At 39.5% G+C, this 23,570-nt stretch overlaps 4 protein-coding genes across 4 annotated transcripts; 1 reads left to right on the top strand and 3 right to left on the bottom strand.

Annotated features, from left to right (window-relative positions):
• Positions 1–459: 459 nt before the first annotated feature.
• Positions 460–7,182, bottom strand: LOC5506521. Its single transcript, XM_032374872.2, has 13 exons — positions 6,945–7,182; positions 6,801–6,857; positions 6,594–6,720; positions 6,417–6,506; positions 5,550–5,680; positions 4,680–4,757; positions 4,363–4,423; positions 3,217–3,320; positions 2,341–3,099; positions 2,026–2,198; positions 1,828–1,923; positions 977–1,037; positions 460–705 (listed from the first exon to the last, which is right to left on the bottom strand). Exons 1-13 carry the CDS (start codon positions 7,018–7,020, stop codon positions 530–532), a joined length of 1,989 nt encoding a protein of 662 aa, XP_032230763.2. The 5' UTR covers positions 7,021–7,182; the 3' UTR covers positions 460–529.
• A 3,180-nt stretch (positions 7,183–10,362) lies between these two features.
• On the bottom strand, positions 10,363–12,764 carry LOC116614173. Its single transcript, XM_032374876.2, has 3 exons — positions 12,650–12,764; positions 12,270–12,428; positions 10,363–11,196 (listed from the first exon to the last, which is right to left on the bottom strand). The coding sequence occupies exon 3, from the start codon at positions 11,182–11,184 to the stop codon at positions 10,678–10,680; it is 507 nt and encodes a 168-aa protein (XP_032230767.1). The 5' UTR covers positions 11,185–11,196; positions 12,270–12,428; positions 12,650–12,764; the 3' UTR covers positions 10,363–10,677.
• Positions 12,765–13,015: 251 nt separating this feature from the next.
• LOC5506517 lies at positions 13,016–14,508 on the top strand. The gene is made up of 2 exons (XM_001627155.3): positions 13,016–13,165; positions 13,812–14,508. The coding sequence occupies exon 2, from the start codon at positions 13,819–13,821 to the stop codon at positions 14,350–14,352; it is 534 nt and encodes a 177-aa protein (XP_001627205.1). The 5' UTR covers positions 13,016–13,165; positions 13,812–13,818; the 3' UTR covers positions 14,353–14,508.
• Positions 14,509–14,645: 137 nt separating this feature from the next.
• On the bottom strand, positions 14,646–23,151 carry LOC5506522 (myeloid leukemia factor 1). Its single transcript, XM_001627181.3, has 7 exons — positions 22,993–23,151; positions 19,164–19,374; positions 18,669–18,797; positions 16,593–16,665; positions 16,396–16,482; positions 16,189–16,287; positions 14,646–15,299 (listed from the first exon to the last, which is right to left on the bottom strand). The coding sequence occupies exons 1-7, from the start codon at positions 23,034–23,036 to the stop codon at positions 15,013–15,015; spliced, it is 930 nt and encodes a 309-aa protein (XP_001627231.3). The 5' UTR covers positions 23,037–23,151; the 3' UTR covers positions 14,646–15,012.
• Between the last annotated feature and the right edge of the window lie 419 nt (positions 23,152–23,570).

The following is a 23,570-nucleotide window of genomic DNA, read 5'->3' as shown; positions in this document are numbered from 1 at the left end:
GACTTTATCAGTCACGAAATATCTTACCAGCTTTTTAATGCCCTGTGGGGTTACAAATGACCAAATCCATAAAACATTTTTATGGTTTGCAAAGATAATATTGGTAAGCAGGCCCGTACTCAGGGGGGGGGGTGGTGCAGTCCACTTTCGGTTCTCAATAGACGTGCTATTTGTAGACAAAACTATAGAGCATAAGCTAGTATGTCATCAATCCAAAAGACAGACTTTTCTGCAGCCAAATATCCGACAATAAACGTCCCGTGGAGATAGTGCAAAGGCACTAAAAAACACTTGTTATTTCGGGGGTGGTCAGATTTTTGTCAGAAAACTCACTCCCTCCACCCCCCCCCCTCCCCCCCCCCTCTGCCAGAAAAATAATGTATATTTTTATCTGATGTCGCCTCCCCCCCCCCCCCCCCCCCCAAGAAAAATCCTGGGTACGGGCCTGGTAAGTATATCACAAATTTTAAACAGTAGTAATCGAAAATCGCCAATATAGCTCAAAATCGCTCAATACCGAAACCCTATCTCAAAAAAAGCTAAATGTTCCTCCTGGCGAACCGCTTGGTGATGAGTTTCCAAAATCGAGAGTGAAGCTCGGGGATTTTTCAGCTGATTTAGTTTCATCAGATTCTGTTAAAAAAGAGAAGCCCGGAGAGGACGGGACGTCCCTTTGATTCATGAAGATGCCATTACTTGAAGAGACTGTATGAAAAAAGGAAAAGAATCAAACGCCATTACTAGAAGTATATCGGCCGCACCTTTTTAGTTGCTGTGGGTGGAAAACGTCATGGGCTTATCTGCCTTATCTGCCTCAGTTAAGCCCGAATATACCGGGATATAACAAGTATAATTGTATATTAGAATAGGAACGTCCTATTGTGAAATAAGTGAAATTTGATTAAAATCGGTGCATTGGACCATGGCCCACTTTTCGTAGCGATTTTAACCAAAGCGTTTTCATTGTTGGACTCACCGCCTTTTTGTACATCGCTAGATGGGGGCATCCCAAACATTGAGCAAATGTCATTTTGTACCTAAAAGTGACAGAAAAACGTTTAGAAACACATTTTTGGTGTTCAAGGTTTTAAGGTCTTGGTAAAGGTAAATTTGACACCACTGTTTGTTTTTATCGTTTGTGCAAAACCTGTATCAATAGTTTATTTTTGCAAATAAAATTCCATAAATCGCATTCTTAGACGGCTAAAATGGGCCTTTGCTGTTTCCCATGACCTGTTGACCGTGAATTCACGCCAAATCTTTTACTTTTCTAGCGGGTTTTAAGATATCGCCTTCAAATTTTCGGGATCTGATAGATAATTATGCCATGTCATAAAGAGTGTGAGGAATTTTCGATTTTCGACTGAAGATCGCATTTATAGAACTTTTCGTGTCCACATTTCGCCAGAAATGAGAGTTCCATCTTTGATTTGTGATATTTTGTTGACAGTGTCAAACAACAAAAAGTCCTCACACACTTTGGTAGATCATCTATCTGTCATTGAGATGCAATTACGTGCAAGTGCATGCGCAATAACGCGAAGGTGCATTGCGCTCTAGAGTAAACTACGTACTTTTGAGTTTCAGGCCTCAAAACTTAAAAATGGATTAGCTATTGCAAAAATAATACTTGCAGGAGATAATTCAATCTTTTATCTTTTATTTGATATATAGTTTGTACATGTAGTGAAAATTGCGGCGCGGACACGTCGTTTACCTTTACCGAGACCTTAAAGGTCGCTCTCTGTAACCCGTACGCTCTCTGTAACCCGTATTTCAAAAAGCCGGCGTCATAAAGTCGTTAGATTAGCATTCTCCGCTTGTTACCTCTCTTTTCTGCTCCACTGCACTATCGACGAAAAACATAGACTGGAAAAAGTTTGTACCATCCGCCACGCTCCTCTCGTTGTCTTGTTTTTTTTTCTAAAGCAAAACGTTGTACTTTTATTAGATGTGTGTAAAGCAATTATAAAAAACTAGAACAATGAAATCTATGATTTATATTAAAATAAACATTCTTGTAACCTGGTCATCATCTGTCTCAAACATTCGTCTTGGTTCAAAAAAGAAACCCTCTCCAGGTGACTGCTTGATTTCCTTAAGTCTCTCAAAGTCGTTAAAGTCAAGTGTACTTTCTTTTCCTGGTGTACGAGGATTGGGCTTTGGATCAGAATGGTCGTTTACTTTTGTTGTTTCATCTGCAACAAAGAAATAATTTGAAATTTAAGACTAGAGAAAAGATTGCCGAGGGGTATCGACATATAATGAAGATATGGCTTAAGAGCAATGCGCCCTAGATTGGTCACCTACGGCCTTTAGCCAAAATTTGCTTCATCTCACCTTTCCAGTCGCTGTGCTGACCCGTGCCCTCTTGAACTATGCCTCGGGTTGCTTGCGTCAAGGGTTGCCTTTCAGCTGGTAATTTGCTCTGAAGATAAATCATGGCATTACTGGCGCTGTAAACTTGCGAGGTCTTATCAGCCTCCATATTTCCAAAACCATTATTAGAAACTTTGCCATTTGTCGGACTAGTGAACGACTCGGTAAAATTTTTTGCAGTCTTAACGACCTGTTGAGTATTTGACGGTTTGCTTGCTGCTTTAGGCACCTCTAATGAGGCCAGTGGCGACTTGGGCAAAATCATCGTTTGTAGGTTCCTGATTGTAGGTCCAGACAGTGACTTCTCACAGCTTTCATTACTTGTAAGAGGAAGTAGATTGAAAGAACCAGCAGGTTGTTTGATGGATGCAGTTGTCATTATTGCAGGTCTTGACTTTCCCATCTCGACATTGGAAAACTGATGTGAACTCACGCTCAGTTTACTGTAAGCTTGGTTGAATAAGCTAATGCTCGCCAACTGGTTTTGAGACTGCTGTTGTTCTTCGGGTGGTCTAGTGGAGCAAGGTAGCGAGACCATTTTCAGAGCTTGAACGCCAGGGAATGGTACCAGCCCAGCCAAGTTTCCCGCCCCATCGTGAGCTTTGCTCGCAATATCGCTAGCTGCATTATTTTGGTTATCTCGTTCACTTGCTTGAATTTCTGGACTCACAGAAGGGCAAGTACTGGAGTTCTTGTTTTGTCCCTCTTGGAGCTTACAAGCTATACGAAATAGATATAATCCGAACAAATATATTATATCAATTGGTAAAGGGTGGTTTCGGTGAGGAACAATTATTATACAATTATTAAACTAAAAAAAAAAGCTCAGAAAATTACCTTTATCCTTGGCCTGTTTGATTTTACATTTGATCTGCTCCGTTTGGGAATGATAAGCTTCTATTTGTTTTGAGTTTGCTTGTATACCTCTGAATAGCTTAGCACTAAAATTGAAATCAAGGAATTGCCCATGTCGTTGTTTTATGTTATATAGCCGCAAAAGAAACAATACGAGACTTATATTGGAATACATATTTAACCCATTGACTCCTGGCTATTTTTTAGCTGAATACAGCCTGTCAAAGTCAAACAACGCTGCACCTAGTCAGCGGTATCCTAGCTTTCCAACAGTGCTTTGCGGTCCCCACTTTTAATCCCTCGTCATTGTGCCGATGCGAGCACAAGTTGATGGTTGCTTGTATTTTTCATCAAAAATACAGCTATGGTCATATTGGGAGAGTGTCCTAGGACATTATAAAATCTATTGGGGCATAATTGAGTGCTGTGCTTATGAATATTTGCAAGCAAAGGTGGATTCATGGTGATTTTTTTCTTGTTTGGCTTTGCCTGAATAAGAACATAATTTTCCATAGCTCTCCTAATGCTTATTTTTCTGAAACCAAATTAATCCCAAAATTGTTTACTCTGCTATTCTGGGCCTGTATGACCTGAAATTGATTTGTTTGGCTTTGAGGTGAAAAGACTTATAAAAAAAACCATCTGACATGGGGGAGCGGCATGTTAACTGGCCCTCCCCTTATGATTTTTCCCCGGATCTTCCAGAATGCTTTGCAATCCGTAATGGCATCCAAGTGGTTTCACTATCCTTCAAGGAGTGGACACTGTGTTTTGAGGCCAAGGAAATGAACCTGAAGGATCAGAATAAAGGTATCTATTTGTTCCTTGAGCTGTGTTTGCTGATCTCTCTCCCTTGTGTGATATTTTGAGAGTTTGTTAAGAGGGGTGATTCTGCTTTTCTTTCCTCGCTCGATTTAAAATTTGTCAAAGAACCTGTGTTATTATTTGGCTTAAGAGTAGTTGCTATAACCTTGGTTGGATGCATATCTTCAAGGCCATTTATCCCTTAAACTGATGCCTGAGTATCTTCATCTTGTTGTGTTTACTTTGCATTTATGAACTTTTAGGGTTGTGGGTACTTCTTAAAGCCGGTACAGGCCGGTTGAGGGGTCAATGTCTTAAGGATACAGATTCACAATAGCTGACACTGCAGGACGGTCTCCATGACCTTCATAATCCTTGGCAACCTCTTAATGAGAAAAGAAACAATTGTTAAAGCAATTGGAGCCATCATTCAGCAGACTCTTCGAAGTAGACACTTATATCCATCTATAACAATTCAACTGATGTTTTTTTATATATGGAGATTTCACTGGATTTAAAAGATATGCCCTTTATAAAAAGATGAGGAAGATGAAACAAGGACAGAGATAATAAAACACCAAATATTAGTTTCTATAGCTGTAAGGAGCTTCACTAATGGGGTGTTATATTGTTTCCCCTACCTTCTATACTGGATTTTCTTTCTGTTGCTTGTTTTATCCTGAATTCTAGCTGCTTCAGCTGTTTTTCCATGTCCTTAACTGGCCAAGAAAACAATTCTTATCGAGCTCAAAGACTAGCTGTTACTGTTTAGGGAGAGTTCGTTTATTATCGGGGGGGGGGGGGGGGGGGGCGTTTTTGACAAAAGTAAGGCAGGAGTTGAATTTAAAAGACATATTTATTAAGTTTCAGTGTAGGTGGTGGAGATTGATAAGTAGGGGTGGAAGATATTTTAGTTTAGTTTAGTTTAGATAATTAGAAACCCCTGTATATCCCTGGAACCCACCTATTTTTAATTTCTTAAACATAAAATTGAAACACAGTACCCTCAGATATCATAGGAGCATAGTGTAAAGGTTTAAAACTGTGCTAATGGTTGTAATGATGACAAGATATCTGTCATTAGTTGTAGAACCCTGTAAAAATGTTTAATGTGAGTTTTGATGCCATGGAATAAACCTTGGAGGTTAAGAAAAAAGGTATACATTTAAGACATGAGCTTTGTTTGCTGATCTCCTTTCCTTATATATGGTATTTTGAGTATTTTGTTGTGAGGGGTATTTTGCTGTTCTTTCCTTGTTTAATTTGATTTTTTTCTAAAAAAAACCCCCTCTTATTTGGCTGTACAATAGTCCATCACCTTTGTTGGATGCATATCTTCAAGACCTTTATTGTCCCAAAGACTGATGTCTTAGTATCCTGCTCTTGCTGTGCTTATTTTGCATTTATCTGTTTTTGTTTTTCTTCTTTGCTTGTGGGTACTTCTCATGGCCAGAAAAGCCAGCTTAAGGGGTCAATAAGTTGAAATGTGCTAAAATGGTAAAAAGAGATACCTTCTTTTTCTCTCTTTATCACATCATCCCTTGTACCAACTAACTGTGCAGCAACATTTGATCTCTCATAGTGGGCCTTGTAGTTCTGCCATGTTGACTGGTAGTGTTCCACCACAGCATTGTGTTCTGCTCTACAAAAATATACATGAAAACACTGTTAACATAACTACTAGCAAAAAAAAAACTCAGTTTTTTTTTACTCCGCCCATACAGTGGAGTCGGTTATGCATGGAATAAGCAGAAAACAAGTGTGTGTGTCTATAAATCACTTATAGGCAAATTATTTGGGTTGTGGGATGTGAAAATACCCAAAAAAATATCAAGCAGACAAAATTTGATCAAAAAATAATAATTTTTAAAATGTGCACATATATTTTATAGTAAAAGGCTCATACAAAAAAGAGGGATAAAAGTAATATGAAGAAAAACAAAACAGCCATATTACTGAGGAAAAACATTCTGCCCCTAAGGACTAAATATTCTATAAACTGCTAATTCCCTTTGGTGTGTGTTGATACTGTAGGGGCCCTGAGACATTTCTTACACCAGTTTCAAGGGTGAAAAAAAAAAGAAATAAGTTTTGCTTTACAGAAATATTGGCAAGCATGTGAGCATGGCCATCTTTTTTGCAAGCACTAACACTTTTAAGCACGAAATCTGTATCTAAAGCTGTAGTTAGACCTTTACTCCCAGAGGGAAGGGGGGATTTGGCCTAAGAGCTGATGGGAAGACCTAGAAGACCTGGCCCTGCTTTTTTAACTTCTCGTGTTACAATCAAATATCACGGGAAATCAAAAGACAGGCAGTAGAGACGATAGAAATATTGCAAATATCTAGAAGTAACCCAAAAAGGGCTATTGTACTTACTGTAAAGTGTGAAGGTTGCAACTTTTCTCGTCACATTTCAGTTGTAAACTTTCTTCATGTTCGTTCAAAAGTGTGTTATTCTTTTTTAAACTACAAATTATCCATAAAAAAAACATTGGTCAATCAAGAATTGCTCTGAACTATCTTCATATTCAATAATACTTAATAGTAAGTTACCTTGAAATAATTTCTTCGTTTTGCCTGAAGAGTTTGTGCAGTTCTTTTGCCTTGTGGTCTAGTTTAGTTGTAGATGCCTCAAGTTGTACAGTAGTTTTTGTTCTTTCCTCTAGCGTTTGTTTAATCTCTGCCAGGAAAAACGCATTCAAAAGTGATCTAAGCTTATGTTAAAAAAAGCGAAACAAACATAGACAGAGATTTTTTTACCTTGCAACTTTTGTGCTTCTGTTTCGATGAGTTTTACTTGTTCAAAGTTTTCAAGTTCTAAAACAGAAGCAGGATTATTCTGATACACTAGAAAAATAAAGGCTCAGCCATGAATTTAAGGCATACAGGTGTTTCTTGTCTTACCGGCCCTTTTGAGAAGATTCTCAATATCTACAGGATATTGATATGATTCCCGTTTTTCATATTCTACGGACTGCATTGTTATAACCAAAGCTTCAAAATACAGCCGTTTAGAAGTGCTTTCTACTTCGGCAAAATCGTTTATCTTATAAAATTGCCCTGAAACAAATTGAGTGAGAACTTTGATCGAGGAGAAAAAAAAATTGCAAGAAAAATGGTCATAAATAGCGCACGCGTGCTCCACGGTAAATGGCGGGAAACTTTCCCGCTAAAATTACCAAATAGCGCGCACGCCGGCACATTTTGAGGAAGGGGGATAATAAACAAAGAATCAAATCAAATAAGATGCACTTCACCCTTTTGCGGTAGCCATGTACTATATTTTTATCCTTTTATTGATTTTAAATATGGTATTACTAAGCGATCAGTTTTTGTGGACATCATGGCGGGTACCCTGTGGAGTCGTCTGCACTTTCACAACACGTATTTCTGGCTTTTACTTCCTTTGTTTTAATTAAACCCAGCTTCTAAATTTAGCTAGCTTCGCAGGAAAACGGACTGGACTGCATACTTCAGGCATTTCTTTTTCTAGGAGGAAAAACGGCGGATGAGTGCTGTTCAAGAAATTTGATGAGGCATTTTGAACTGTTATGCGTATTTTAATTATATCTGACAACACACAGAAAGACATGCTTCTTCCCTTTTTGAGCATTTAAATTGGCAGAAAATAATATTTTTGATACAGCTTCTTTTCTTTTCAAGCTATTTTGTGTGATTTTTATGACAACCAAAGAGCATTCATGCGATGGATAAACCTTGGCCTTGGAAATTATTGGTCATAGAAAAAGTTAAGTATTGTATACAGGGTTCCTATTATTTCTCCAACACTTTGTCTAATCTCTTCATTGAATTTAGCATTTGGCGCCTTCTCGTCCAACAGCGACTTCAGATGCTCGAACAATCCAACAACGCGACTTATTCCTGGAATCTCCTCTTTTTCCAGGATTTTGAGGGTGGTAGCAAAGTCGCCATTTGGAAACATTGAAGTCTTGATGTCCAGACAAATCTCTTTTACTCTTCTCATGTGGGGTACCCCCTGGCTAAAGCGGACCACCTTCTTGAAGTCCTCATCCCATTTCAATACTAAGTCCAGTAAGTACTGGACATCTTCCTGCTGTTGCTGCATAGTTACGTACAGCTTGTCTAAATCTTTGATGCGCCTCTTTACTTGGCTGGTGTTGCTGTTGATGCATTTGATTGACAGCTTGTCTGTCTTGGACACCAGTTCGGGCATTGCTCTAGTTTCCACGGCCGTCATGATGGATTTCTAGAAGTATATGATATTCGCTGATCGTTGATACAATAATCACAATATACTGAAATAGAAACAATCGATGAAAAAAATCAGTCGGAATACAATGTTGTCTATATTTTCAGCTCCTTAAATTAACCTGAATTTTTTAAATTTTGACAATAGCAACATTAATGGAAAAAATAAATCTAGACTCTATATCTATTAAAATTTCCACAAATGAATAACGAACAATGAATAAAAAAGCTCAACATTCAGTTCTGAAAAATGCAATAAAAATCGATTTTATTTCATAATGTAACCAAGATTTTTAAAGGGCGTTGCTTTTCCCGATCAAGTGAGAATTAGCGCGTGTAATTAATTCAAATCTCAAAATAAAGGAGATAGGTTGAAGTCAATGGGAGAATTGAAAAAAGAATTAAGTATTATAACAGATGTACGCCTAGCTCAACTACACTCCATCAGGGTGTACACACAGGATTGTCAACAAAGTAATATGCCTTCTTTCTGAAAAGCAAAATACTGTACCTCATGGACATGAATGTATTTCAAAACGAAATGAAAAATTATAAGCTTCGAATTCAAGAATGTATTAGAATTAGTTGTACGTCACTACTCTCAGTCAATCTTATTTTCAGAATGCAAAAGATACACGAAAAAGAGGGTTTTTTTTTTCAGACATAACTCGATGTGTATTAAAATCAAGAAGACGAGAAAGCTAAAACCGTCACATCTCACAGTGCTTCCCGGTAGGGTCGTGTTTACAGAAAGGCAACTTTCTCTATAGAGATGGCAAAGGTATTACCTCAATCCGTGTCAATTTTCTTTAAAAATTCCAAATAAGCGGAGAGCCAGCGATTTTCTGTCTTGCCTTGCTGCTATTTTCGCCTTGTTGTGAAGGGAAAGCGATGTGAGGGAAATTCTCGCATGCGATTGGCTCATCCTAATAACGTGGTTTTGAATGACTATTATACCATGCAGCTGGCTTCTAAGCTTGCGCATAAAATTGGCGTCTTTAGTTTGGCGTGACTTATTCAGACATATTTTTTGTTTATAATTCTAGTGTCTTGAAATGATAGTGGTGTTACGTGTTGAAGTAAAATATTCATGCTAAATTATATTTGTAGAGCTCTTATTGCAATGACGATAATAATGGTTTTTCCCTTTCTGGTAGTTTCCTCGCCCTTTTTGGAGTTAGCTGTCAATATTTGCATAGGATCGCTTTAGCAGAAATCCAAAAGACATTAGTAGTACCACATTTAAAAACAGAGATAACCTGTTTTGATAATAAGAAGATCCATTTGATTTTATTATTCTCTTAACTTATGTTTTCCATTGCTAAAAAAAGTATACTTGATAAAGTTATCTATTTTTGCCAGTAGTTTTTAACGAAGAGAAGATTGAACAAGTTACCATAGAATAATATGCATTTTTAGATGTTTCAAAGAGTGGATTTTAGCATTAATTTTATTATACACTTGGAAAGTGCTAGTTATATAGAAACATACCGTACGATGCAAATGACGCAAACATTTGCATACTGCGCATTTAAGACATATAATATGCTTGGCACAATGTCCTACGGTTTGATGGGAATTGGTAAGGGGTGCTAGCACTGTGCGAGATGCGAAATGCAGAGATCGTAATATATAGGATGAATAAGGTTTTGTCCCTTAATTGAAAACAAACCATACAACGTGAAAGCAAAATGAATGACTAAGTCCTATTCATTTTCTACAGTATTTGGCATTTAAATTTTTATTTTTAAGGGATTTTGAAAGCACCAGTTTGCACTAACCAGAGTTACATTGTAGAAGTACAACACGCTTCATAATTAATCAAAAAATAATTCACAAGGAAAAAGCCATTATCCAAAAGTAATGGTGGTTTCAAAGGGCTCAATTACACAACAATTATTTTTTCGCGGTCCAACTGTGTTAATGTGGTTCATCCTGAGTTTTCATATCTTATACTCTGTTCATAAGATTATCAACTGCATTTGCTGGATGTGTGTAGGGCATGTAGAATTGTAGAGCAATCAGTATCAACATACCTTTATTATTGCATTTTCAAAAGGAAGCAAGGGTTGGGTAATTGAAAACACTGGGGTAACACTTAAGATTTGGCTTTAATGATGGTAATAAAGAAAAAAACTTATTTTCTCTTTTTTATTTCACATACATGAGACAATATCCGTTTACTGTCTTCATAAAATTGTGTCATGTGACAATCTTACATATAACGAATTTGTTTGGCGTTTATTGTTTGTTTTTCAATTATAAGAACAGAATCCTCTTGAGCTTGATATGGCTGATTGTTTTATCCTGTGTTTTATCATAAATATAAATAAATAATACTTTTCTTAATGATAAGAAAATCTCAATTCTTCTACATTATTTTATTTCTTTTCACTTGAAGTTCAGTTTATTTGTCGGTGAAGTAAACCTCTAGCATGGTAGCTGTAACCCCTCGTATCTTTCCTAAAAGCTGTCGAATCTCCTCGATGAAGGTAGCCTTGTACGCATTCTCGTCGTGTAGAATCTTCGTGATGTGTTTCTTCAGTGTTTCCAGGCCCTCATACACCTGTTGAAAACATGGCACATCTGCAGTTACTAAGTTTTGCATTCTAAAGTAAAAATCTCCGTGAATGTCATTCAACAGCCTGTTAATCCCAGTGCAGATTTCCTTCACGTTGCGAACGTAAGGAACTCCTTGGTTATTACGAGGCATCTTATCAAAACTAGTCGACCATCCTTTGATAGTCTCGTCCATGTACTCAAGATCCTTGCGCTGCTGTAAGAGGGAATTTTCAAGCGCGTCCAGCTGTTTCATCTGATTGTTTAGCTCCTCTTTTTTGTCGTGCACTCTCTTCAGGGAGAATTTCTTATCATTGAAGCTGTTTAGTCCGTTCATGTAAACCGGTGCGTCCATGACCAGTGTTGACTGTTGAGAAAAGAGAAGTGGATGATTGTGAGCTAGTGAGTGGTTTTTGTATTTATCGCAATCTTGATTAGATTGTTTTGATCCCATAATTCATTTTATAAAATTCTAAAGAATATATGCAGCCCAGAGAAAAGGGGTTTGAAAACAATTTAGGCATGAAACGGCATACTTAAAAAACACAGCTTCTTTCTCTTATTTTTCTTTGTAAGTCATGTATCTTTGCTTTTCGGAAATCAATGTTTGCATATTACAACTGGTGATATAATCTTTTTTATCAGTAAATGGGAAACTGACTGATTACTTAGTATTCATATTAATTTTAAAAAAATGTAAGAAAAATCAATCACATTTTACTGTTTGCAACCATTTGTCACTACTCCGCCTATCGCGTTTCTTTATAGTTTGCTTAGAATTAACTCTAGACACTTTTCCTACAAAACCAAAAATATATAAAATTACACATCATTAATATTTCATAAAGGGAAAAACAAGTCCACTAGCTTTTAATAGCGCTCTCCGAGTGCTGTAGAGTGCGTGGTTTATCTTTTCTTGTTGTCTGTGCGTTTTTCGCTCATGTTGTTGCGGTGGTTACTAAATGTTTGGTAAGTAAGGCGTTCTTGATAACGTAATATAGACAAAATATTTCTTCTCATGGAGGTGAGTATTAGCATATTTTAAGTAAGTTGATTTATATTATAAATTATTGGGCGACTCATATACCCACTAAAAGCAGGCTTTGCTATTTGGCTATTTTTACAATTAAAGAAAAGTCTGAGTAAGCTTGATAAGCATATATCGCTATAAAATAAAATGACAACACTTTCCCATTTTTCTCCTTTTCTGTAAATTTTCCACGATAAAATGTCGCATTCGCTGAAAAAGGTCTTAATTCTTGGTCAAACAGTTTCGGAAAGACTTTTGAAAAATCGAGTGCCAAAAAAGGCAAAAAAAACGCGAAACCCTTAAATATACTGCACAAACAATATACAGTAAAATTATACATACATATAGTGAATTTCAGAACCTTGATAGTTACCGATGCTGTACTAGCGACAGAATGTAACTCTGCGTACCTTATAGTCCAATGTAAGGCTGTAATCGCAGATAAAATATAGACAAGACCGCTAGTTGCTTGCTAGGAAGGCAGAGTTTAAAATGGCGGACTTGCGCGTGGCTTGGCGGCTCCAATCAGCTGTTCGTCTTTCCCGGGGCGCGCGAACTTTTCGGCACTCCTTGATTATAGACACAGACAGACTTGGTTAGCAAATACTACATTAGCATGCAAATTGTATGTATTCTAATTGGAGCACGCTATAGACATAGACATCCTGGATATTTTAACAACAGCCATGGCACCATGCTATTATAATAGACAAAATCATTGTAAATATACAAAACCTCTTCATATATGGCCACTTTTTATTCTTCTCCCTACCCTATAGTATGAACATACTTGCTCAGACATACGTGCTGAAGCGAAGCATACATTACTCCCTATTTCTTCCCATCTACATTTTCCTCGGAAATAACTGCGTATATTGAAGTCCATAGTCAGAATATTAACAATAGGTGCGATTCTAACGCGCCACTGAGATGCTTATCGAGGACAGGTGTATGAAATAAACGTTCTCCTATCGTACGCAATAAGATTTGCTTCTTTTATGTGTGTGTTCTCATCTCCCACCATATCTCACAAATGCGCTATTTTTATGGGCGAGCTCTTTTGTTAATCGGAGAGAGCGGCCAAGAAAAATCCTTTCGCATAAGACAGTTGATGTTAATCATAAAAGCCTTCTAATAAGAGAAGAGGGATTCCCATAAATGGGAATAAGATGACAACAAAAGGAAGTACGGTGCATGAATAAATTATTCGCTTGGCGCGCAACTAACAGAGCAGACCGTGTTGCTATATTACTACTCGGCTGGGTGTTGCTGTCGTTCGACTCGAACCATATCTACGCCATACTCGGTAAGCTTGGTCATATCCTGGATTTTATAGCGATAACATGTCTAACTTTTGATGACATAAAAAGCGAACCTACGAATATTTAGAATACGAATTCAAGCGGTAGACAAGCACTTTATTCGCAACTCCCTGGCAGCTGATCTTTAAAAGACTGGTGCCATAATTCACGATCAACCATCTTGTTATATTTTCTAACAGCATTCTTTAAGGATCTTTGCCTTTGATTTTTAGCTTGACGTGTTCGCCGATTTGAACGCATTACGTATGAAGGGTTGTCAAAAGCTTCAAAAGCATTTAGCAGTCTATTCTTGAACACCAAGGCATGAACTTTGCAATACAAGGGTTGACTTTTTTATGAGGGGAGGGGGGGGCTGGTTGCTGAAATGACAGAATGTCAAAGGTCGAAATGTTTTCTCTTGGATTCTATTGTAATATAATGGGCTCGTAGTGTCTCTTAGAGTTTCATTTATTTTTTATTCAATGAATATCTGAATAAGAAGGGTAGCGTGATTTTCAGCATTCCCCGGTTCTTGGCCTGCTTTTGGGGTGGGGCCTGGGCACTATATTTCACGGGCCCTATGGCTCAAAATCGGACTAGTTGCTATTCCAAAGCACGAACTGTATAAAACAAGTCTCATTTTTGTTGCAGACCTGAAATGGCTACCGCTGAACTAGTTATACCTTCCCCGTGTTACCGGGTTATCGGAGCAACCGGTGGGGGCCTTGAAGCTAGCAAGCACATGTCTATGAAAATGATCGAGACCAAGAAAGAAGGGCTACAGAAAATCGTCACAAATCTTGAGAAGAGACTCGATCCTTTAAGAAAACAACGAGACGACCTTAAACTTATGCTCAATTACGTAAACGACTGGATCCGTGTACTTCACGAGACGGACAGAGGGCACAGTGGCGTGCCGGTTCTTCGCTCGGCTAGAGACGGCTGCGATATGATGATCACACCGCATCTGAACGAGAGTAGTAGTGAGTTCAACCAGGCAGTGTTCAGACTGGAGTCAGCGGAGATACCCTGCTTTGCGCATGTGCAACAGCTTCTCAAGCAGCTACGTAAGGAGATCCGCGTAGTGTTTCAGAAGGAGAGTACATATAATGGAAAGTTTGTAGAGGACGCGAGGGAAATGATGGGTAGAATAATAGGAATCATCTCAGCTATTCTCGGATTCTACTACTAGTACTATGACACTATATATAAGAAAATATATCCAACCAATGTGTTGGTTGGCGCCAGTCTACATAATGCTAAATACTAAAGCACGAAGCTATTAATAAACTAGAAATAAACATATTCAGTAAATATCTAGGACTCAAAATAAAAAAATAAATGAAAACATGCCATTTTCATAATAGTTAGCGCTAAGAAGGGGAGGACGGATGCGCCATAGTAACCTCTCCCCTCAAAATAAAAAAGCAATGACACCCTTTTCTGTGATTTTGTAACTGAACGGTGCAGCAAGAACAATGCATGGCACTATAACAGTATCTTTATTTTGCCAGACGCCTGACTAAAATCTCACAATATAGCTTACTCAGTCACATCAAAAAGAAGTGGTTACACACTCTGATTGTTTTGACCTTTCTCTCCATATTACAAAATTCTTATAAAAGAAGTCTCTGAATCAACAATACATAGACAGCACGCAAATGCTTGAAGTGTGAAACTCACAGAGCTCGTATACAGCAAGAGCATTGCCTATAATAAAACGAATTTATGCACACTCCAAGACTGACACACGAGAAAACTGGTTGCTCGAGGAAAGATGAAGCACCAAGTTAAATAATTCTACTTTTCTAATTAGACTCTGCAAAGTTCTGTTTGTCTGAGCGCAAATATCCTAGTCCAGGCTACCCCGCGGCTGGTGCTTGTTCGTCGGGCGACTGTTCACACGTACTTTCCGCTCATGGTCCCGTGCCTTTTCTCGGCCACGCCCTCGGTAATCTTCGCCATGCTCTCGTCTGTCTTCGCGATACCCTCGGTAATCTTCGTCACGTCTTCGGTACTCGTCGCCACGTCCTCGGTAGTTGTCAGGCTCGGCGTGGTCTGGTGCAAAAGCTCGGTGGTGACCTCTTTCTTCGCGGTTTTCCAGCCTGCCTCTTCCGCGATCATGGCGCTTTCTTGGTTCTGCAGATAAAGCATCAAGGTCTGCCTAAGACTGACATCTTTTTTTGTAGATTCAGGATAGCCTAATAGCGCTTTCCAACAAAGCGGATTAGACCGAAGTGAGGAATAGTTCTGGCCAATCAAATGGTACGCATCAGTTCCAAGTTCATCACGTCAAACATGGTGTCCGACTAACAAAAACAATTTCGAAGTCACTGAAGTTGTTCTCTGTCAATTAATAAGTGTTATTTTCACCTTTTATTTTAACATGTTTTGAGAGTTTAATGTCCTCCAAAAGGACAAAAAGAAACAAAAAAAAGGGCTTTAAATTACAGAAAGATCTAGTGGACACATTCTTCGACAGCCTTTTTTTTACGACCCACGTCTTTTCAGGAAGTGACAACAGCAATAATCATATTTTCATAACCTAAATTATTAAGTTTACTCTACTGTATTCTCCCTTAGTTCACAAAAGTTCCCCTCGACTACACAACATGGACAACAAAGGCCATTAGCTAGATTGCATCACATTCAGTTTCAGCAGGGCATCAACATGGAAGCCCTCTTTTGGGTACACGAAAATCAGATGATAGCAAATGCCAAGTATTGTAAAATTTCTTCCAATTTTATTGGCACTATGGTTTACCAGGGCAAGCGTCCACATCAAGTGCCCCCGTGTATGTTTTGCTAGCAAGCACTGCCACTAGTTACTACCACACAACAAAGTCCTGGTAAATCCATTCTATAGGCTGTACAATCCTGTTGAACAATCCTGCACCAGTTTAGAGACTCGAATAGGTGTATCAAATTATTGTAACTATAAAAATGTGCCTTGATGCTTCAGAATATGAGCATGAGATTCTGATGAGTTTATGCCACAAGAAATTAATTAATGCTCCGCTTAACATACCTTCAAGAGCCCTGCGTGTATCTTTACGGACATCACCCAAAGAATGCATGGCAGTGCGGGTCCTATGATTCCACTCGTTATCAAATGATGGTGCATCATCTGTAGGAGTAATTATGTTAAATGAGTGGTGACAATATGTAAGCCATGCATCTAATGAAGACTTCAAGGGGTAATGAGGAACAAAATTCCATGGTGGCATTAACTTACTCTCATCCATATTAATAAAATCTTGCTTTCTCTCTTCTTCATTTGTTCTTCTGTTCAGAGAACGTTCCACCACACGGCCACGGTCACCTGGATCATATATACTTTGTAAATAATACTGTATACTGTATATCATTTTAGGTTTTTTGTGGAAAAATGGATAATTTCAATCTAAAACATTAAACAAGTTTATACTGTACCAATGTGATGTCCAATAGCCATTCGTTCCAGCCCACTCTCTGAGTCCTTCAAAGCCTTTTTAGTTTCTTTTATCTGGGGCCAAATGATATGGGGTCAACTACATGCACATACTTTTACCTACTGTAACATACCAAAACATGCAATCCAAACACAAATTGTAGAGGCAATTCCCCCCTCAAAACCCTTTTAGCTCTGGTATAACATTGAAAGGTTATATGCCTCCCTGGTGGAAGCCTTCAATCACTCACCCCTCCAGGATCACAGGTTATATGCCTCCCTGGTGGAAGCCTTCAATCACTCACCCCTCCAGGATCACAGGTTATATGCCTCCCTGGTGGAAGCCTTACCCCTCCAGGATCACAGGTTATATGCCTCCCTGGTGGAAGCCTTCAATCACTCACCCCTCCAGGATCACAGGTTATATGCCTCCCTGATGGAAGCCTTCAATCACTCACCCCTCCAGGATCACAGGTTATATGCCTCCCTGGTGGAAGCCTTCAATCACTCACCCCTCTATGATCACAGGTTATATGCGTCCCTGGTGGAAGCCTTCAACCACTCACCCCTCCAGGATCACAGGTTATATGCCTCCCTGGTGGAAGCCTTCAATCACTCACCCCTCCAGGATCACAGGTTATATGCCTCCCTGGTGGAAGCCCTCAATCACTCACCCCTCCATGATCACAGGTTATATGCGTCCCTGGTGGAAGCCTTCAATCACTCACCCCTCCAGGATCACAGGTTATATGCCTCCCTGGTGGAAGCCTTCAATCACTTACCCCTCCAGGATCACAGGTTATATGCGTCCCTGGTGGAAGCCTTCAATCACTCACCCCTCCATGATCACAGGTTATATGCGTCCCTGGTGGAAGCCTTCAATCACTCACCCCTCCAGGATCACAGGTTATATGCGTCCCTGGTGGAAGCCTTCAATCACTCACCCCTCCAGGATCACAGGTTATATGCGTCCCTGGTGGAAGCCTTCAATCACTTACCCCTCCAGGATCACAGGTTATATGCGTCCCTGGTGGAAGCCTTCAATCACTCACCCCTCCAGGATCACAGGTTATATGCCTCCCTGGTGGAAGCCTTCAATCACTTACCCCTCCAGGATCACAGGTTATATGCGTCCCTGGTGGAAGCCTTCAATCACTTACCCCTCCAGGATCACAGGTTATATGCGTCCCTGGTGGAAGCCTTCAATCACTCACCCCTCCAGGATCACAGGTTATATGCGTCCCTGGTGGAAGCCTTCAATCACTCACCCCTCCAGGGTCACAGGTTATATGCGTCCCTGGTGGAAGCCTTCAATCACTCACCCCTCCAGGATCACAGGTTATATGCGTCCCTGGTGGAAGCCTTCAATCACTCACCCCTCCAGGATCACAGGTTATATGCGTCCCTGGTGGAAGCCTTCAATCACTTACCCCTCCAGGATCACAGGTTATATGCGTCCCTGGTGGAAGCCTTCAATCACTCACCCCTCCAGGATCACAGGTTATATGCCTCCCTGGTGGAAGCCTTCAATCACTTACCCCTCCAGGATCACAGGTTATATGCCTCCCTGGTGGAAGCCTTCAATCACTTACCCCTCCAGGATCACAGGTTATATGCGTCCCTGGTGGAAGCCTTCAATCACTCACCCCTCCAGGATCACAGGTTATATGCGTCCCTGGTGGAAGCCTTCAATCACTCACCCCTCCAGGGTCACAGGTTATATGCGTCCCTGGTGGAAGCCTTCAATCACTCACCCCTCCAGGATCACAGGTTATATGCGTCCCTGGTGGAAGCCTTCAATCACTCACCCCTCCAGGATCACAGGTTATATGCCTCCCTGGTGGAAGCCTTCAATCACTCACCCCTCCAGGATCACAGGTTATATGCCTCCATGGTGGAAGCCTTCAATCACTTACCCCTCCAGGATCACAGGTTATATGCCTCCCTGGTGGAAGCCTTCAATCACTCACCCCTCCAGGATCACAGGTTATATGCCTCCCTGGTGGAAGCCTTCAATCACTTACCCCTCCAGGATCACAGGTTATATGCCTCCCTGGTGGAAGCCTTCAATGACTCACCCCTCCAGGAGCCCTTTTGGTTGAGGTGTGTGCTTGGAACACCTTAGGGTCTCCACACCCATCATTAGAGTATGTCATCACAGAGGACTGGGAGTAGGTGAAGGAGTTTGGATCATTGGCTGCTCTCTCCTACAATTGAGGCAAATACAATGAGCAAAATATAGGGAAGTAGGAAAACTAAATTGCATAGTGTATTATTTCGTCTCGTTGTTATTAATAAGATATGGAAGTGCAACTCCCACTGGAATACATATCTCTTTCATGAAGTGCAGAAAGGAGGCCCGGGGGGGTACTCCAATACTCAAACGGCTGGGGATCATTGTTGGGATTTTTTTAAAACAACCCTAAAAGATACTAAAGTGGGCGTGGTTAGGGATAAATTTACCCCCTAAAAGATACATCAAACAAATGTAAATAATTTGTTATAAAAACGTTCATGAACTCGTTTTTTTAAACTATTAAAGTCATTATTAAGTAACTAAAACAAGAACTTACAAAATGCTTGTCCATGTTGCTGAACATAGAGTTCATGTGACCAAACATTCCTCCAAACACGTCTCTTGGAACAACCTCCCTTCCACGATCCCTTGCATCAATGCCACCACCCCTATCATGTCTGTCTCTTGGCTCTTCCAGTGCAAAAGGGTCAGAAGCAAAGAATCTGTCAAATCCTCCAAAGTTACTCCTCATGCGTTCACGGTGATCCCTAGAACATAGTTCTCATTGTTAGAAATGCTGCTCGATAATGGGAACTTTAAGCACCAAATACATAGAGTCCCGCACGTTGACCGGAAATGGAAGAAGCGCACACACCACCTGTTGATATGGGATACCATGTACGGCATTGAGGAGACCACTGGCAAAGACATAGTTCACATGTTTTTGCATTGTTGGATTACACAAGAAAATCTTCCGCTTTTTTACTAATTTTCTTCAGCAAGTTGACTCAACATTAAGGTATGATATTCCTCAAAGCACATTTATTCCCCACTACCTCAGAGAATTGGCAAACACTTGGGATTGACTGGACTTGTTCGCCAGTTCTTGTTCTCCAATACTGTCACACAACTGTTTTTGTCTTTCAATTAACTTTAATTCAGTGTAAACACACTAATATGCATTAAAAGTAACATAAAACAAACAAACAAATATATCTTTCCAGATACTACTAGATATTGGTAATAAAAGTCTTGCCAACAATGATCTAATATTGCTTTCAGCCTCGCCCTCTGCATCCTTAGCTCTCTAAAATGGAGTGAGACATGGCAAACGATGTCATCCTTTGTAAGGAAGTTCATTTTTCCTGAGCCGTACCAGCACAAAGAAAGGTTGGCAGCACATATTCAGGTATTAAGAATAATTCCCTTGAGCTTTGAAATGTAGAGCAAACTTATAGTGGTTTTAATCAGGATAGGGGGGATCTTTGAGAGCCATATTACCCTTATGAATATTTCATATTACTTTTATGACAATGAATATTTATTATCCATCTATCCAGGCATGGCAGACACTGGTACAAAAGATACAACTTCAGTATTCATCACAACAGTTCTCTAAGCTGACATTCAGGGGAGCTAAAGAGCACTTGAGTCTTTTGATAATGAACTATAAGAAAATGGCGCAAGTGGTATTAATCTCCAGATGACAGAGCTGGATCAACTGCTTGAATAAAAAAAAGTAAGAAGATCACTCTGTATGCAAATGAAAAAGAAAAAAATAGAAAAAAGAAGAAGCAGCAGCAAAAGATGTTAGGTTGAAGGCCCTTGGTGCCACCAGGAAAAGAGAGCAGGAAGACGATAAGGAGGCAAAAAACCAAAAGACCTTGCTCTAATGGGAGTGAAATGGTAAAGCTTATCAGAGAGAGGGCAGAAGCGGAAGCGACCCGCCTTGCAGAGATGGAGGAGGCAGGACAAAAGCACCACGATCATCTTATACAGATGTTGGTTGTCCAACAGGGCCAGCAGCTGCAATACCAACAGCAAGAAGCACAGCTGCACAGAGATATGCCAAAGCAACAACAACAATTCCTGTAAATACAGAACATGATGGCTACACAACAAGAGAACAACTTCAAAATGTAAATGGCTCTACTAGAAAAAGGTAAAACAAATGTGTAAATAAATAATAGTAAATAATAAATTCAAGACACATTTTGTACTTTTTATACCATACAGAGTATTTATAAAAAGCTTCTCAAAAATAAATAGTGTTTCATCATTTTGATCTAAGGATTTATTTCCCACTGGGAATTCTTTCTTTCATTAGAAGAGTAAATTTCTAATGTAGTTTGACAGGATATTTTCATATCAATAAATAATTTAAAAGTCATTATGAATTACTTTTGAACATTGCATCCCATGTACTGTAGTTTTAAAAAAAATATTCTTTAAGAGTAGGTGGCTGTAAGCCTAAATGTACTTCAGTTGTGTTTGCATAGAGACATGTCAAGGCATTCCTAAGAATTGCCCTCTACAACATAATGCCTAGCGACTGGGCTTAAAGCCGCATTGTCACCAGTTAACTTCCGGTCGATTGCATAACAATATCCGATGATTTTTAACGGAAAACGCGAAAAATATTTCAAAATATTAAAAACAGTGTGTTTATTGGAAGTTTCTTTGAGGATGTGATTGATAATTTAGAGCGGATGGCCTGTTTAATATCTATTTTAAAACCAAGAAATTTGGAAGAATTGATTACATCTCCAAAGACCCACTCAACAGGGCAGTGAACAAAGCTCATGGATTTGTTGGATTCTTCCATGGCAGGATTTAAGAGAGGCTCTCTAAATGGACCCTGCAAGTGGATGCGATGCGGATAGGCAGGATCTCCATAAAGGCACTTTGCTTCACGAGTTGGACTAAATGCATCCGTCTCTAGTTCTTGGAGCAATCCAGAATCTCTCAACATGCCTGCATCATGTGCTCTTCCCTCTGCAAAAAAAAAAATAAATAAAATTACTGCATAAATGAGAATGCTTTCTTGTAAGAATGACAACACCAGGAAACCAGGAAACCAGGTTGACAAGTACGAGAAGTCATAATGTTTAATCCTGCTATATGACCAAATGCCACAACTGTATCATATCTTCGAAAAGCCTCACCCAAATAGATTCCCCATTGAAAGTAAAAGCAAGATATTCTCAACATCACTTACCGACAGGTCCAAACAAATAAGCAATCAGTCCATTAGGTAATGTAACAGGCTGAAATTAAAGGGCATGAACCCTCTTGTGTCCATTGTGCAGTACACCAATTTTTGGTTATCACCTGGTCTTGAAATGGGTCTAACTGTACCATCTATAACATCTATAAACCAAAAACAGTTCTTCAAAGGGGAGACCTGATTAGGCACTGTGTCTGCGTAAGCATTTCAGCAAGTTACTTGGTGGTGATGGTGGCAATATATCCAATCATTGTTGGTGATCATTGTAAGCTCAGGTATTGCCTGGCCAAACCGTTGAATAACATCACTGTATCTGCATGGATAGGCATATCTCTTCAGAATCATGCAAAGACCTAAGATTCGATCTGCCTTTGTATGCTGACTACAAACAAAAACATCTGGCATTCCCAAAGCATCAGCCAAGCGTTCTATGTCATTCTTCTTGACTCGTTGTATGGCAAAGATTTCAGTCTTGGAGAATCGCTTGTAACTTGAGTGGCGAAATCTTGGAGCTATTTGCCTCGTATAATAGGCAAAATTCTTCAGTGGTGATGAATCCGTGGATCAAAGAGATAGTCAACATTTCTACAATGTTCTTTCGACTTGCTATATCAGAAAAAAGCGGGTAAAGGAGACAAAACGCAGAAAGAAAACTACTGAAGGTTTGTTTACATTTTTACTGACGTACGTTCTCCCCCAGTACCTTTCGGCCCATATCGAACGTGCGGGAAATAACTGAGCCCATATTTTAATGCTTTATTGAATCTCTCGATACTCCTTAGCATATCTATGGCAATAAGAATTCTTAGTTGCATTTCAAATCGAAGAAAAAAGGAAAAAACTAAAACTTCCGTACGAATAGAAGATTGAAGTCGGGATACGGATCCGTACAAATAGCCACTGCGTAATTTTTATTCGGGCTTTGTGCAACCAAATCACGCCACTAGGATAAGTTTTAACCGCTGGATAAGGATTTAACAAGTAGATAAGACTTAACCGAACTTTGTGCAACCGGCCGCTGACCTTTAAAAAATGTTTACTCCTTGAGAAGAAAGCTAAAAAAAAACTATCGACGTTCAGTTTACACCAATCGATGGGTCGACGAAACACGTCTGCATCAGGCAACAAAACGAGGCGAAAGAAATCATATCTGCCTCACCTGAAGAAAGGATCCTCTTCGAATTGTCGAAAACCTTGGAACATACTGGTTATTTCTGCAATTTGAAGGAATACGACTTGAAAATTTCCCGAACTCGAAGTAAAATGTGACCGAAATCACGTTATGTTATCAACTCCAATTAATCAGCCTCGATCTCGGGTTATATTTTGGCAATACGCATGCGCAGTAAAGCGAAATTCCAACGTTACCATAGCGACTAGAGAATTATGTAATCTTTTTGTCTCAAAGTCCCGGATATGAACGACAAACATAGACATATTTTCGCTTTGAGAATTCCCAATATTCAATCTATCCGAATAATTCGAATAGCACTTTAACTATAACAACGTGTTAAAAAGCTAATGTGAATGAACTCGGTGATATTGCTGTTTTTGGTCTTACGGACTGGTTTTCTCTAGAGTTTTCTCGAACATTCTTTGGCAGTCTAAAGGCCCGTCTGTCACAATCGAATGTTCTAGACTAGGGTCAATGGGGTAGCACATTCCTTTTTATTTGCACGGAGAAACGATTTCCTAACCGCTGGTAAAAGCTACTAAATCTGGGATGAAAACAAAAAG

Source organism: Nematostella vectensis, chromosome 3, assembly GCF_932526225.1.
Source record: "Nematostella vectensis chromosome 3, jaNemVect1.1, whole genome shotgun sequence".
Taxonomy (NCBI): domain Eukaryota; kingdom Metazoa; phylum Cnidaria; class Anthozoa; order Actiniaria; family Edwardsiidae; genus Nematostella; species Nematostella vectensis.
Note: the sequence above shows the minus strand (reverse complement) of the source record. Positions and strands in the feature narration are given on the sequence as shown.